We start from the raw sequence: 15,138 nt of genomic DNA, 5'->3' as shown, positions 1-15,138 counted from the left end.
GAAATGTATTTGTTGGTATTAAAAAGTAGTTAATCAATGCAAGGAAGGTACACTAGATGGTGCCATCTAGAACAATTCCCAAGCAAACCACAAGATATACAAGCCAAGATTACTGAATTGAATTAGTCCCTCCCTCCATCCTCAAAATATGGAGTCACTAGATTGTTTAAGATTGTCATATTCACACACACCTGTTTGAGGTTAAGAGATATTATATTCTGTATGTTCTACATTAGTCAAGTCACCTTTATTTATATAGCACTTTTAACAATACAGATTGTGTCAAAGCACTTAACAGTATCAAATTGGAGGATAGAGTGTCAGTCATGCATTATAATAAGATTTCCCAGGGAAAGCAAGAGCTGATAAAATGTAAAAACTGTAACTTGAATGCAATGTAAGTCGCTTTGGATAAAAGTGTCTGCTAAATGCATAAATGTTAATGTAAATGTAAATTAAACACTCAATTTTCAGTTAAAGGCATCTCATTATTGAATTCAGAGATGTATTCAGTTTAGTTTAAATAGTATCTGTGAAATCAAATTGACGATAATCACTAGAAATCAAGTGTCCCCAACTGAGCAAGCCAGAGGCGACAGAAAAGGTATTGAGAAAAGGTTTATTCTATAAATGTTGCAAATAAACTGCAGCATGTTTGCTCACAGTTGTAAGGTAGAACGGAGCTGTAACACACTAACATGTTACTGTCATTTATGTTTCCTGTAAAAGTAAGTGACTCTTTATTAAAGTGCATTTTGCAGGTTAAACATTTTTTTCAAATGAATATATAACCTTGTATGAAAATACCATATGAACCGTTAATGCAGGATTTGAAAATGTTTTACAAGACGCGAGGGCACAAATTTAGATAAAGTAAGGCTTTCCTGGACAGTTCTCAAAAACCGCTTTTTTTCAACATCACGTCATATTACGTCACATAAGGGAGTCGTGTGCCGCACTCTGCTTCGAGCGCGCGCGAGTCAGTGTGTTTTCGGTAGTTATTTTTATTTCAATTTATCATTGTCATGGTAAATTATTGTGTAAATGATTAAAATATCATGTCTCCCGCCGGTCCGCCTGTGTGAAGATCTGAAGCAGAGGAGACCAGCTGTTATGAACCACCTCTACTGGACCACAGCTTCCACTCCTAATGGAGACGCAGATGTGATGAAGGCGTCAGCAGTGAATGTGATCTAAACTTGTGTTTGCTTCTCCCAGCACATGCCGTCTGAGAGAGGAATACTGCAGGTCACCACAGGCTCCAGGAGAACACAGCACTGTCATGTCCACTACACCTGCTCCTCTCTCCAGATCCCTCCAGAGGATCAACATGATGAGGCTGTTGGTGTATATCTAGCACAGCCTTCACCATTTAACACACTTTAACAACACATTAGTGTGATACCCAGACTGAAAGATTGTTAAATGTTTTTAAATGGGTCAGATGGTATTTCTTTTGGTAGTATATGTTTGGTACATCTACATAATATATATATATTAACAGTTGAAATGTTGTGTTTTGAGTTGGGTATTAACAGTGCTATGAAATAATATTTATGATTTAGCGCTGTATAAATACAACTGAATTGAATTAACCATAAATGCTTATCTGCTTGATTGTGATTTATTTTTTATTGATTGCCAACAAAATGGGGCCATTCAAAACCTTTATAAAGTCCTCCTTCCTCTGTAAACTATCTTCTAATGGCTGACACAACACATGCACCATAGGGCCAGCGGACAACTTGTCTGTATGCTGTCATTATTGATTGTGTTTTACCAATGGCATCAAAAAGTGTTACTTATAGGTAATCATGACCTAAATAGAGTTAACTTGTAATTGAGAATCAAAATTATTCAGACTCTTTTATTATTAAAATCTTTAACTATGTATTTATACATGTATACAGTATTTAGCTTAGAGTAATAAATTATTTCTGCCCTAAAACATGTGTCTGCTGGCCTGGAGAGGTCTATGCTCATGTCTGAAGTGCATAATGGCTATCTGTAGCACATATGGGTTCAGACAGCAAGCCTCAAAGCCTGGATGTAGAGTCAGACACTGCACATCAAGCGTGGGGGTCACATTCTCCACTAAGACACAGCATGTAACGTATCTAACTCCCTGCAGCACTGACTTTCCTCAGCTGTGACCATGGCTGGAGTCTCTAACCTGCAATATGCCCTTTAAGATACGATAACTGTTACTGTTGTAAAAAAAATATTTTTATAAAATTAGAATGTCGTTGTCATAAGGTTTAGAGTCATGCATACTAGAAATGTCAGGTCAGGGTAAGTTTTCATTTTTTTTTTTATTGGGACTTGTCACACGTTCAAAGAATTACAATAATTCAATTTAATTGTAAATAATGGTAGGCTATCATTAGACTGGTTCATGTAGTTTGCTCACATGTAGCTTGCTGCCATCTAGTGGGCAATTCAATTAAAAAACGCAGTGTTTTGTTTGTTTTCTTTTTTGGGTGGGGGGGATTGTGTGCTCTTGAGGCCCTTATGCAGCAGAATTTTTTGTAACCTTACCAGATGTTCCCCGACACAATCCCATCTCTGTGATCAGGCTTAGACTGTATGGTTTTAATCTGACTGATCTCATTTTCACCAGGCCCAAATGTAAATATAAACCACGCCCATTAGCTTATGTCCCACCCACTGGAAGCCCATATGCTTTGTTGATGGTTTCCTGCAATCGCATGACTGAGTAGTAGCGATAATTTCATCGAGTTAAGTTCAGACGTCAGAAGCAGATTGGCACCAGGAGACAAGATGCCACACATTTCTATTACTTACAATCCTATCAACCAGAGCAATACCTTCACCAGCGGGGATTTTATATCGGGACAAGTCATTCTGCATGTAGCGAAGGACACACAAATGCAGTCGTTGAGTGTGAAAATTAAAGGGAAAGCAGAGGTGTGCTGGACCGAGCATTACGGTAAACCCACTGTTGTTTACTCGGATAAAGAGAAGTATTATTCTGTCGAGAGGTTTTTTGTTCGGGAAGACAAAACACATGGTAGGAGAAATTACAGCTGCTGTAGGTTTTGCTTTAAAGTGAGAAGAAACCAGGTCGATTTAATCAGCTTTATTTTGTTGTAACTTGATCTTGCAGGAAATGAGATGCTGAAAGATCCATCAGGACAGCCCTGTAAGTCTGCACGAGAATTAGATGAATGATGCAAAAAGAGCTTAAGAAATGTAAAAAGGTGTGCATTACAGTTACCCATTCAGTAATGAAAAATAGTAATTTTAACCAGATTTGATAGTTTTATTTTAGTTAATATCATAAATCTAAAAGGTGTGCATTATTTGAAACCTACATGAACACTTTACAGTTTTTATGACTGTAAGTGATTCTCCTCAAATGCTAATTATGGCATATTTTGCATTTGAGCCCATTCGGTAGTGAAAAATAGCAGTATTTAAATTATTTGACAGTTTATTTTATTGAATATCAAAAATGTAAAAGGTGTGCATTTTAGTTGACATCTACATGAACACTTTACACAGTGTTCTCAAACTCAATTCCTGGAGGGGCTTAGCTTCACACAGTTTTGCTCCAACCTTAATCAAACACACCTTATCCAGCTAATCAAGGTCTTCTGGGGCCTGTTTCATAATTTTTTTTTACCAAATAAGCCAGGTTTATTTCAGGTAGTCTGACATATTGTCAGTTGATTTGGTTCGAAATAAGTCAGAGTAACTGAAATAAGACTGGCTTGTTTTATGAAACAGCCCCCAGGATCACTTGGAACTTCCAAGCAGGTTTGAGTTGGAGCTGGTTGGAGCTAAACTCTTCAGAGCTGTGGCCCTCCAGGAATTGAGTATGAGACCACTGATTACAGTTTGTTTTGTGACTGTAAGTCGTTCTCCTCAAATGTTATTTAAGTTAGAAAAGTGTATACCAATATCGTATGTAACTTTAGAGACGGCCCCTAAATTTGCGAATATCGAACGTCAACATCAAGCCAATTTTATGCCAGTGAAATAAACTTTAAAAAATCTGATCTTTGATTTGATTTTTGACTTCTTAGATTCATCTGGTGTGGCACCAGGGAGTCATGTTTACCCATTCACCTTTCAGTTGCCTCTACAGTAAGTTAAGGGAAAAAATAATTTTAAGAACAAAGTTTAACATTTTAGAAATGTAATCCTTGTATTCACGTTATTTTCATTATTTAAAAAAACCTTGTATACCATTCAAACAAAATAAACATAAATGTCAAAAGTTAAAAGTACTAACTAAAGTACTTCTTTGCAACCTGAATACATGCAAATGAACACAACTTCTTTATTAAAAGGTTAAATATCAAGGATTTTTCTACCTCTTGCATGTTGATTGTCACACTGACTTTCATTATTAATATATTAAAACAATATTACTATATATGAATAATTATATGTTAATAAAATGTCTTGACTGCACATATTTAATTTAAATGTATTTATATATATATTATATTTTTCAAAAATATGAAAATATAGTTAATAAAATAGAACATCATACCAAACTACTTTTACCAAAACATTTTTTTTTAGAATATTTCAGAGACTTTACTTCCTGCTATACAATTTTACATAAAGCATTTATTTTCTTTATAGGCACTTCCCACCAACCTTCAAAGGTTCAGTTGGAAAAGTTGTCTACACTTTGGAGACCAAACTATCCAGATCAATGCGGATTTCTATCAAAGACAAAACCGAGTTTCATTATGTCCCCAGTCCGGATGTGTCCAATCCTGAACTAATGGTGAGATTACAATCCCATGTATGTCTTTACCATACATTCATCTATATATTTTGAGATTCTCTCACCTGTTTAATACTTGTTTTTGCCATGTTTAGGCGCCTCAGTATGGAACCAAAGATAAACGAATTATACTCTTCCCCTCTGGGAGTATCTCCATGAACATAAACACTGAAAAAATGGGATACTACCTTGGTAAAAGTATATTTCTTATAACATCTCAGCTGTGTTTTCTCACATCTCACATTTATAACTTGACCATTATAAACACAACCATTTCAAGGGAAGCCTTATTTAAACCATTTCTGTATATGTGTAACAAGATTAAATATATGTTAAATAGTAATTATCACACATCTTCGTGGAGTAGGTGAACGCTGGTAGATGGACTTGAGTTCTTGAGTTTCATGTTTATGGTCTGTGAGCACTCTTATGTATGCAAGTAGATTAAGATGAATGCGTTTTTTTCAGCTGTTGAAATAATTGACAAAGTTACACATTCCAGGCTTGAAATCAACCATAAGTTCTCTCCCCATTTCACGAGTTCACACTTACATATAATAAATAGAATAAAGTTTATGCGTATTTGGCGTGCTGTCCGAGGGGAATTGCTCCGAGCTCGGAATTGTGGTCTGAACCCAGAGTACCCCCCCTACAGGATAGGACAGTAATAGTTGTAAGTGCGGAGAAGGGGTGGCGGAGGGATGCTGGAAAACTGCCAATAAACAGAGGTAAGTCTGCTGTGTATATATACACTCATCTTATATGGTTAACTGGGTTGATTACTGATTGTTCTCCTCACGTGTTAATTAGGTTAATTATCTGAACGTGCTCCTCCCGAACTTTAATAAAACATCATTTAAACCCATGCACCACTTGCAGAACTGGTTCTACTTGGGTTTTTTTCCCTCTTCATCTTGGAATACATAATTTTGTGTATTTTCACATTTCATATGTAATATGATTCTGATTTAAGAAGTCTATTTTGTCGAAAGCCAGATAGAGTCATAGTTTCTAGTGATATTTTATTCTGCAATTTTGACCTAATTGTTTCATTGTGTCTTGCTACAGGAGAGGGCTTGAAAGTTTTGGTTGAAGTTCAGAACAATTCTTCCCGTGCAATCAAACCAAAATACTGCTTGTATGAAAAACACAGTTTTTTAGCAAGAGGAAAAAGGAAACTTCACACACATGACCTGCTCAAAGAGGAAGGGGAACCCATTGAGCCAAACTCAAAGAAAACTGTCACCAAAGTGCTGTCCATTCCTCCCAGCCTTACCATCTCTATCCTAAACTGTAGGATCCTCAAGGTTGAGTACAGACTCATGGTGAGTTTTAGCCTCTAAAGCAAAGACATTATAATGGCATATCTCTGTGTTCTATTTTTCATTTAAAGTTGGATCAGGACACAATGTAGCGTTTGAATGCAATCAGAATGTTCGATCAGGTTTTAGGCATCCTAAACTTTCCCTCCTCCCTTGTTATCACTAAATTACAGATGCAATTACAAATGCATGTCTTTAAGCCGCTTTTCCACCGAAATTACCTGGTACAAATTGTCCCAGAACTTTTTTTCCCTCCAGACTGTTGCCGTTTGCGTTTCCATCGCAGTCTAAAGAACCGTGAAGAATAGGCAAATAGTCTGGTGACGTAGGTCTGTGCGCAATTCTCATTACCAAGTATGCAAATTTCAGACTTGCATCATCGTTAGTTTGGACTTCGCGAGTTCGACTCGGGAGTGTGAACTCCCGCGGATGGGATGACGCAAGTCCGGTAATTCTGCAAAAAGCAGCGTACTTGATAACATTAGACAGCTCGCCTTGGCAACTACAATTTACCTCACTGTATTTACAATAAGACGATATGATATCAAAAACCATTGCCTCTCTTCGTTGTCCTTTAAAAATATTAATAGCCCCAGAAATGTAGCCCAAGCATAGGCCCTACATTACAAAACAAAATATTACATCAAACAATTGCCTCTTTTCATTTTCATTTTAACATATTAATAGATTATTAGAATAAAGACCAAAGATTACCTGTTAAATTTACCTAAAATGAATTATATCTTATGTTTAACCACTAAAGAGACATCAGAGCCAGCGTCAAATGTCAGAGGGACTATCTGAGTTGAGGCTGCTCTCGTCCGGAAACATGAGCACTGAGTGCCCGCTGATCGCGTGGATCTCACGTCTCCGAAATCGGCGAAGCACATTTTCTAATAGGTGCTGTCTTTATAAATAAACCACAGATTTGAGTTTTAAACAACTACATTCTCGCCTGAAATACTTCTAAAACTACATTTCATGACACAATAACGGTAATATTTTGAAAATTATGCGAATAAATGGTTGTTGAAATACAATGCTGCATGAACTCAACCAATCAGCATGTTCAGCGCCCAAGTCCCGTCCCCGAAAGTTCCAGGGTACTATCTCGCGAAAAGGGACTTTCTTAGGGGCAAATTTTTACCCAGAACTTTATTTAGATCCTGGTTCCTGCAATGGAAACACACCGAGTACCGGCCCAAAGTCCCTAGTTCCTGGGGGAAAGTTTGTGTGGTGGAAATGGGGCTTAACGTCTACCTCTGGTTCAAAGAGCGTATCACCTCTGCTATCTTCTCCAACGTTAGCAGGGACAGTCCTCAACTTTCTCTTTGAGCTTCAAAGAGATTCCAGGGGGGAAGGAACGATTCCCCCATCCCCATGAGGAGCCACTACCTGTGATCCAGACACACTCAAAAGCCACAATACACATAGGAAAGGACATTGGCTCCATTTATCCACAATCAAACTGTTCCAAAATGTATATAGTTTATTCCTGTGTTGCATGTAAGTTATAATAACTAAGTTATAACTCTGAAGTAGTAGTGAAGCTCCAATTACTTGGATCTAGACTTATGAATGTATCACTGCCTTAATGATTTCCAAACCCTGGCAAGTTAGGTATCAAAATGACTGTCTTCGCAGATTAATGGTGTATAGTATGTCACCATAACTTGCACCATACTCTTTTTACCATACTTTGGCTTAATATTGTGCAAATCCTTCAGTTAAACCATTAAAAGTCCCTAACCCAAACCACTAGATCTCTTTGAGACATGCTCTCCAAGACTCATCACCCTTAAGTTGGACCTTCTGGCAGTTTTTATCTTCAAGTAACTTTGTCAATTCGCTCTGATCTCTCTGAGATCACCATATTTGGCCACACGTCCTTTCCTTTCCTTTCCTTTCCTTTCCTTTCCTTTCCTTTCCTTTCCTTTCCTTTCCTTTCCTTTCCTTTCCTTTCCTTTCCTACTGAACTCATCAAGAACCTCTGTTGTCTACCACATCCTTGTACCAACTCTTGTTCAGCAACAAAGCCAATGCAAGTAACATTTTCCAATTAGTTAGATGGGTGTCTAAGTTTGGGCCCCTTTGTTAAAGTGATTTTTGATTCTCATTAGGTTGTGGTTAATTGATGCTAAATACTGCCATTCTTTTGTTCTTCTCTCCCTCTCTTTCCTTACCTTTTTTCTCTATGTATGTGTTTTGCTTAGTTTAGTTGTATGTTAGCCGTAGTTTCATTTATTAAATCCCTTATATTCACCATCGATTGTCTCTTGTGTGCTGCTCACAATTCGAGGTCACTGAATGTTGGTCTTGCTACATGCGATTGATAAATGATTATATTGTCTATTCGGTGGACGAACAGATTACATAATTGTAATATTGATTCTGCTACAGTTAATTCTGAGGTCTGATCTAAATATTCATAATTAATTTTAACCAGTTATAATTAATCATAAATATTTTCCCTTTTTCCCTACAATATGTTAACTGTATTTTAAATAAAGGGATGTGCTGATTGTTTATTTCAAATAGAGATGAGTTTCTGTTGTCATTACCCACTCCTAATTTAAATAATTTTCAATATCTGTGTATATCTTCATAGGTCTACCTGGATGTGCCTTATGCCTTAGATCCAGAGATCAAATTTCCAGTTGTGATTCTTCCTCCTCAGCCTTTCTCAAGGGCTACAAACAGTGACTTTGGAATCTGGAATCAACCACCAGGAAGCAATATGTACCCCAACCCACCTGACCCATCACTTAATGTGGTTGGAACACCTGGTCAGTTTGGTGCCCCTGGCTACTATGGACCTTCTTTGAGTCAGTTTCCTGCTCCTGGTTACACTGGACCTCTGGGTCAGATCGCTCCCCCTAGTTACCCTGGCCCTCCTGGTCAATTTGGTCCTTCAGTTTCACATCAGTCTGACCCATCAGCTCCACCTCCTTATCAGGAATATCAGTTATATCCACAGTTTTCAGAACACCCTGAAAAATCTTAAAGTGATTTTAGAATCATCTTAGATTTCTTTTATTGTTATTGTTTTATCCTGGAATCATTTGTATTATGTAGCCTTTTATATTTTAGGTAGTGATGTTGACTGTTAATAAGCTAACAACATTCTATGCTATTTATTTTTGTATTTCTAAACCTTCGGTATAGTGCTATATTTTACATCCCATGAAAAATATAAATCCTGCTTTATTTATTGTTAAATAGAGTACTGTATTTTATTTATTTATTTTTAAATGTTTCGACTTAAAGTATGCATTTGTATTGCTTTAAAATTATTCAACTTGTTAAATTGTAATGTTAAATTGTACTAAGTGACAACTTGGATATTTGAGTTGACTAAACGTAAAATTTTAAGTTGAAACAACAGTTTTTTTATATTGTAGATTTACCATCAGCTTCAGCATACATTGTTACAAAAGTTATGGATTTACCATGAATTTCTCCATGAACTGTTACAGAATTTATTCAGAACTTTAACTAAGTTACAACAATGTAGATCAACAAGTCTGCTTAACACACAACTTTCTTGAACACACTGTGACACTATTGTTCGACTGAATAATGTGTTTCTATTTATGAATGAAATATGAAACTGAATTTACTCATATATTATAGACTCACATATTATCTTGTTAACAGGTGGAAAAAAGTAGATTGAGTAGTAAATTGATTTAAAAAAAAAAATCAGCATGCATCTTGCTGAAGAACGTTTTAGCTCTTAGAACGTTTTTCGTCTCTGCACCAGTGTACACATGCAAATCTAAAAAAAAATGTTATCTGAGCAGGTGCCATGTTTTATGCTGTTGTCAAATATTTGTCAAAAGAAAATTTTTCAAAATGACGTAAAAAAAAAGTTTACAAATTGTTAACATGAGGCATAATGATTGCTAGTCTGATAATGTCAAATGTTATAATAAACTCATGGTATACTGTTAGAAGCTACATGGCTGTCTGTCAGTTCATTAAAATATACCTGTTTAATAAGAAAATAAATCTCACTTTTCTCGCCACCTCTGAAAAGTAAATTCCCATGCTGATTCAGATTTTATTACAGATGCTGTTGCTGTCCCCTTATGCTGTAGACACTGCTCTTTTTTAACTGGTCTTCCAGCCTGGTCATAGCTGGTTTAGGAGGCGTTTTGACCACTTCTGTAGAGTAAGCCAGCTTAAACCAGCTAAGACTGGTGTTTTTTTTTTTTTTCTTCTTCTCCCAGCAGGGATTCCCCAGATGTTGCCATTTTGCATGTCCCATTGATAGTTGTGACATCTAACTTTAATCTTCATGCTACTACCACACCATATACACGCCAGAGTTGCAGGAGCTAGCGCCTTTTTTCTTCGGCCTTGTAGATGGCTGTTCTCTCTGCGGAGCATTATGGCACCAGTAGGTTACTTTTACATATATCACATGATTTTTTGCTTAGAACCTCAAATTGTTTGAGATTTGGCATCACCTTGTCCTGTGTGTTCAGCTCATCCGTTTTCTGCTCATATCCCCACATTTCAGACCCAAGCACTCTAAACAGTTTTTAACCCTGTTTCATGAAAAAAATGAAATAGTACTTTAGGGTGCTTTCACATTTGGTTCGCTTGCCTGGTCCGAACCCGAGTTCGATTGCACCCCCCTCCCCCTGCCCCCGCTGGACTGTTCATATTTTATTTGGGTACCAACCGCGGTTCGTTTGCGTCATCAAGCCAGCAGCTGTTTACACCATTGCCTAGTAACGATGACATGGGAGAAGGCAGCAAAATGCATAGTTGCTCTCTTCATTTTTATATTTATGTTTTTGAACCATTGGTTTTGTTTACAAAGCTTCAGTACATAACAGCACCTAGGTCTAATACTTCTCCTTATGTCTGTGTACTGCAAATGCTATAAAGAACGCAAAAGGCGAACAGAAATGAGACATACAGCTCACTGCTTGCAGCGCTTCAGTCATGCTTGTCAGGAAAGTGGGTGAAACACACACACAAACACACATTTTATCAAAAAATACGTCATTAATAGTGGTTCACTTCTGCTACTAGGTACGATTGCGTTCACATCAGCAGCGAACCGTACTGAAATTCACTTGAACTGTACCCCAGACCACCCTTTTTAAGCTAACTCGGGTACGGTTCGCGGGTGCGCACCCGAGTTCGGAAGACAGCGTTCACATAAGCGAAATGAACCCAACTCTGACATCAATCGAACCCGGGTACGCACCAAAAATGCTAGTGTGAAAGTACCCTTATACATCTGTGCATCCCATTTACCTGCTCCCAGAACCTCCTCAAACCTTACCAATCTGTTCATGATACTTTCAGCTAAGAGAATCAGTATATTTATCACACTCCAATCCAATAACGTTTTGTTTACAGATATGATGTAACACACTAGGCCCTCATCTGTGAAAAGCACAGGGCGTCGGTGACTGACCTGCCAATTCTGGTGTTCAATGGCAAATGCCAATCGAGCTCCAGTCCACAGTGCCAGGCAATGAGCACAGGGCCCACTAGGATGTCAGGCCCTCAGGCCACCCTCATGAAGTCTGTTTCTGATTCTTTGGTTCTGAGACATTCACACCAGTGGCCTGCTGGAAGTCATTTTGTAGGGCTCTGGCAGTGCACATCCTGTACTCATTGCACAAAGGAACAGATAATGGTCCTCCTGATGGGTTAAGGACCATTCAGCCCTGTTCAGCTCTCCTAGAGTAACTGTCTGTCTCCTGGAATCTCCTCCATGCTCTTGGTAGACACAGCAAACCTTCTGGCAATGGCATGTGTTGATGTGCCATCCTGGAGGAGTTGGACAGCCTGTGCAACCTCTGTAGGGTCCAGGTACTGTCTCATGCTACCAGTAGTGACACAGACCCTAGCCAAATGAAAAACTAGTGAAAAACAGTCAGAAAAGATGAGTAAGGAAAAAAAATTCATTGGCCTCCACCTGTAAAAACATTCCTGTTTTGGGGGTCGTCTCATTGTTTCCCATTTAGTGCACCTGTTGTTAATTTCCAGTGTTGGGGAGCAGCTACAAGTAGCAACGCTACTAACATAACTACATTTTTCAGTAGCGTGACTATAGCTCAGCTACTTTTAAAACAATGTAGCTTTTCCAGTAGCTAACTACTTTTTCCAGCAAGTAGTGGTGTAGCGCGACCAAAAGTTACACAACACCAGCCTGTAATGCATTGAAGCAGCATCATCTTCTGACTAGATCACAAACTAAATTTGTTTATCACCGCCATCTGTTGTGATATCACGCATCTCGTGGCTTTACAGTCTGTTCACCGACAAGACATCGATGATTTTGCAAAGAATGGACAGGAGTGGATATTTCACATGACTCAACTGTAATTTATGCAAAACAAAGAAAATGTGGTCTGCGTCAGGCATAGGGGAATAGCCTTTTAAACTGATAAATTTTCCTGCTTTATTGCACTCTATATCAAATGTCTATTTTACAATGATGAACCATCATAATCTGTCCCCCCACAGTTTTGTAGTGAACACTAATCGAACAGAAAATGAAATCGTGATATAGTAGTGTGCTTATTTGGCAAAGGAATTGTGGCGGGGTTCCTCACAAAGCGCAGTGTATATGTGTGCAGCAGATGAACAATGTCTCAAGTGGCTCAAGTGGCAAGTAGTCAGAAATAGGCCTACCGCATGCTGTGAGTTTAACTTGCTTATTTCACTCCGACTCCGTATCCAGTTTAAGTTGCATATATTTTGTTCTTGCATTGATGTTACGTTTATTGCAATTTTGCACTTTGACTGTCAGTTTGAGATGATGCAACAATGTAGGCTACTATCGGATAGTTTACAAAATCAAACAGTTGGGACACTTTTTGTAATTGAAATGACATGGAAAAAGTGTCCCAATCAACCTAAATTCAGTGGGTTTAGGGATCAGGGGGTGGAGACGGGTAGGTTTAGGTAAATGTAAGGTGGGAGGAATTGGATCTAGATCCAACCACACCCCCTGGATCTTGTGTTCTGCAATGAGGACCATCTCGTAATTAATACAAAGAAGGGACACTACACATGTAGAGTGCTGCCATCTAGTGAACAATTCCAAAACAATCCACAAGACAAACAGTTCAGACCAAGATTACTGTTGAAATAGTTTTTTCTTTTTCTCAAAATATGGTTTCAGAGTCACTAAGATTGTTTAAGTGTTTTTCACACACACCTGGTTTTAGGTTTACATATTTATTTATTTTTAATACCCATTTTAATAGTCTACTGCAAATTACTCATAAGCTTAGTGCTGATGCACAACTTACCCTATACATTTTTATCCATGCTGGTTACCTATAATTACCTGTCAGTTAATTTACCAGCAATACCTATTTCTTACTGGCTAAATAAATACTTAATGTGTGTGTGTGTGTATGTTGGGGTTATTCTATAAATGTTGCAATATATTTTGCTCACAGTTGTAAGGTACAAAAAACAGTTTAAGCAACTAAAAACAGGTCAGTGGAGCTGGAACTTACACACTAACATGTTACTGTCATTTATTTTTCCTTTAAATGTAAGTTACTCTTTATTCAGAACCGATAACAGTTACTATATAAAGAATTCCAGTTTAGAGTCAAATACCCAATACATTCACACTAGAAATGTCAGGTCAGGGCAAGTTTTACATTTTTCATTGGGACCTGTCCCAAAGACATGTTCAAAGAACCACATCTGTTTACAAGTTTATTGGGAAATATTCACTGCATTAAAAGATGTGACAACCTCGGCCTTTTGGAACTTACAAGAAATGTTGAAAAGTTGTTCCTTTATTTATGATACTAAATTGAATTGTATTATTTAATTGTAAATAATGGTATGATTGGACTGGTTCTATTAGGGTGAAGTCAGCTAAAATGGTCCACGTTTTGGTAAATGACTTATAATACCATCAAATAAACTATGCATGAAATCTAATGATATTCTTAGAAATTAGCATGGGTCTCGTAAATATATTTATAATTTTTAAATGTGAAAAAGTATAAAAGCTCTTCTTGGCACAACATTCAGGTAAAATGGGCCAATATAAAAAGAGAACAACACAGGTAATTCAGCTTAAATCATTTTATTTTTAACAGTAAATTGACACTATTGTCTTTAGTGTGCTATATCAATGCCATAAATGTATTTCATTAAATATAAAGTTGAATGAATATTGAATTAAACAATGCATTTAAAAATGAAGTGATCATGTTGCATAGGTGTGTGTTTCTGTGCACTGGTGTCTTTTTGTGTGCATGTATGTGTGTATGCTTGTATTTCTTTTAAAGACTGTTAAGATTTTGTATCGATACATATCTACAGTAGGCCTATATACCTATTTTCACCCTCAGTTTCTGTGTAAAAGTGTGTGTGTAGGCAGCCCATTTTACTGACATCTTCCTTTCTTTCCCTTTCTCTTCTCATTTCTCTGTTTCCTTTCTTTGCTTGTCCTCCTGCCATACTGTCTGCAATGCAATTCTTTTTTAAAAGACTGTTTAAATTTTGTATGGATACATATACAGGCCTATAAACCTATTTTCACCTCAATTTCTGTCTAAAAGTGTGTGTGTGTGCAGCCCATTTTAGCTGAAAATTGTGGCCCATTTTAGCTTAACCAGCCATTTCTACCCAGGTGAGCATTTTATCTGGGGCCCACTTGGGTGACCCAGCTAGGACCCACATGGGTGAACCCAGGTGGGCTCCCCATGTGGTTCCCAGATGGGTAATTAATGAGAAATGTGTGCATGGGCTCAAAATGGACTACACATGGGATCCTATTTGTTTTATCAAATATACAAATGCAAACATAATTAATCCCATATAGGGTGATTACATGGATTTATAGTGCACATATGTGTCTTTAAAATAATTTTTGTTGTTGTTTTGACACTTGGATTACTTAATTTAAACAAAATCTAAAAATTCCCCTCCTTTTTTACAGTCTATGATTCCAACACTCATGCATTTCTACCCAATTTTCCACTGACATTTAGTAAAAAAATACAATACAATAAATACAATTCAGCCACTTTAATTGTGCTGACTCGC

General features: G+C 37.4%; 1 protein-coding gene across 3 annotated transcripts; it reads left to right on the top strand.

Moving 5' to 3' along the window:
* The first annotated feature begins 2,662 nt into the window (after positions 1–2,662).
* On the top strand, positions 2,663–10,084 carry LOC306870925 (arrestin domain-containing protein 3-like). 3 transcript variants are annotated; one of them, XM_079418514.1, is made up of 7 exons: positions 2,663–3,031; positions 3,128–3,163; positions 4,050–4,110; positions 4,618–4,765; positions 4,861–4,957; positions 5,834–6,090; positions 8,696–10,084. In XM_079418514.1, exons 1-7 carry the CDS (start codon positions 2,782–2,784, stop codon positions 9,089–9,091), a joined length of 1,245 nt encoding a protein of 414 aa, XP_079274640.1. In that variant the 5' UTR covers positions 2,663–2,781; the 3' UTR covers positions 9,092–10,084. The 3 variants fall into 3 exon arrangements, with proteins under 3 accessions (XP_079274640.1, XP_079274641.1, XP_079274642.1); XM_079418515.1 differs by having other exon boundaries at positions 2,663–2,950; positions 8,696–10,078; XM_079418516.1 differs by lacking the exon at positions 3,128–3,163 and having other exon boundaries at positions 2,706–2,950; positions 8,696–10,078.
* Positions 10,085–15,138: the final 5,054 nt, after the last annotated feature.

Source organism: Barbus barbus (assembly GCF_936440315.1).
Source record: "Barbus barbus genome assembly, chromosome: 6".
Lineage (NCBI taxonomy): Eukaryota > Metazoa > Chordata > Actinopteri > Cypriniformes > Cyprinidae > Barbus > Barbus barbus.
The sequence above is the reverse complement of the archived record's forward strand: the minus strand, read 5'-3'. Positions and strand labels throughout refer to the sequence as shown.

Excerpts from the sequence above, each read along its gene's own strand:
- LOC306870925 (XM_079418514.1), top strand. The coding sequence starts at position 2,782 with ATGCCACACATTTCTATTACTTACAATCCTATCAACCAGAGCAATACC. Across the intron at positions 3,164-4,049 it reads AGATCCATCAGGACAGCCCT|ATTCATCTGGTGTGGCACCA; the intron begins GTAAGTCTGCAC and ends TTGACTTCTTAG. Across the intron at positions 4,111-4,617 it reads ACCTTTCAGTTGCCTCTACA|GCACTTCCCACCAACCTTCA; the intron begins GTAAGTTAAGGG and ends TTTTCTTTATAG.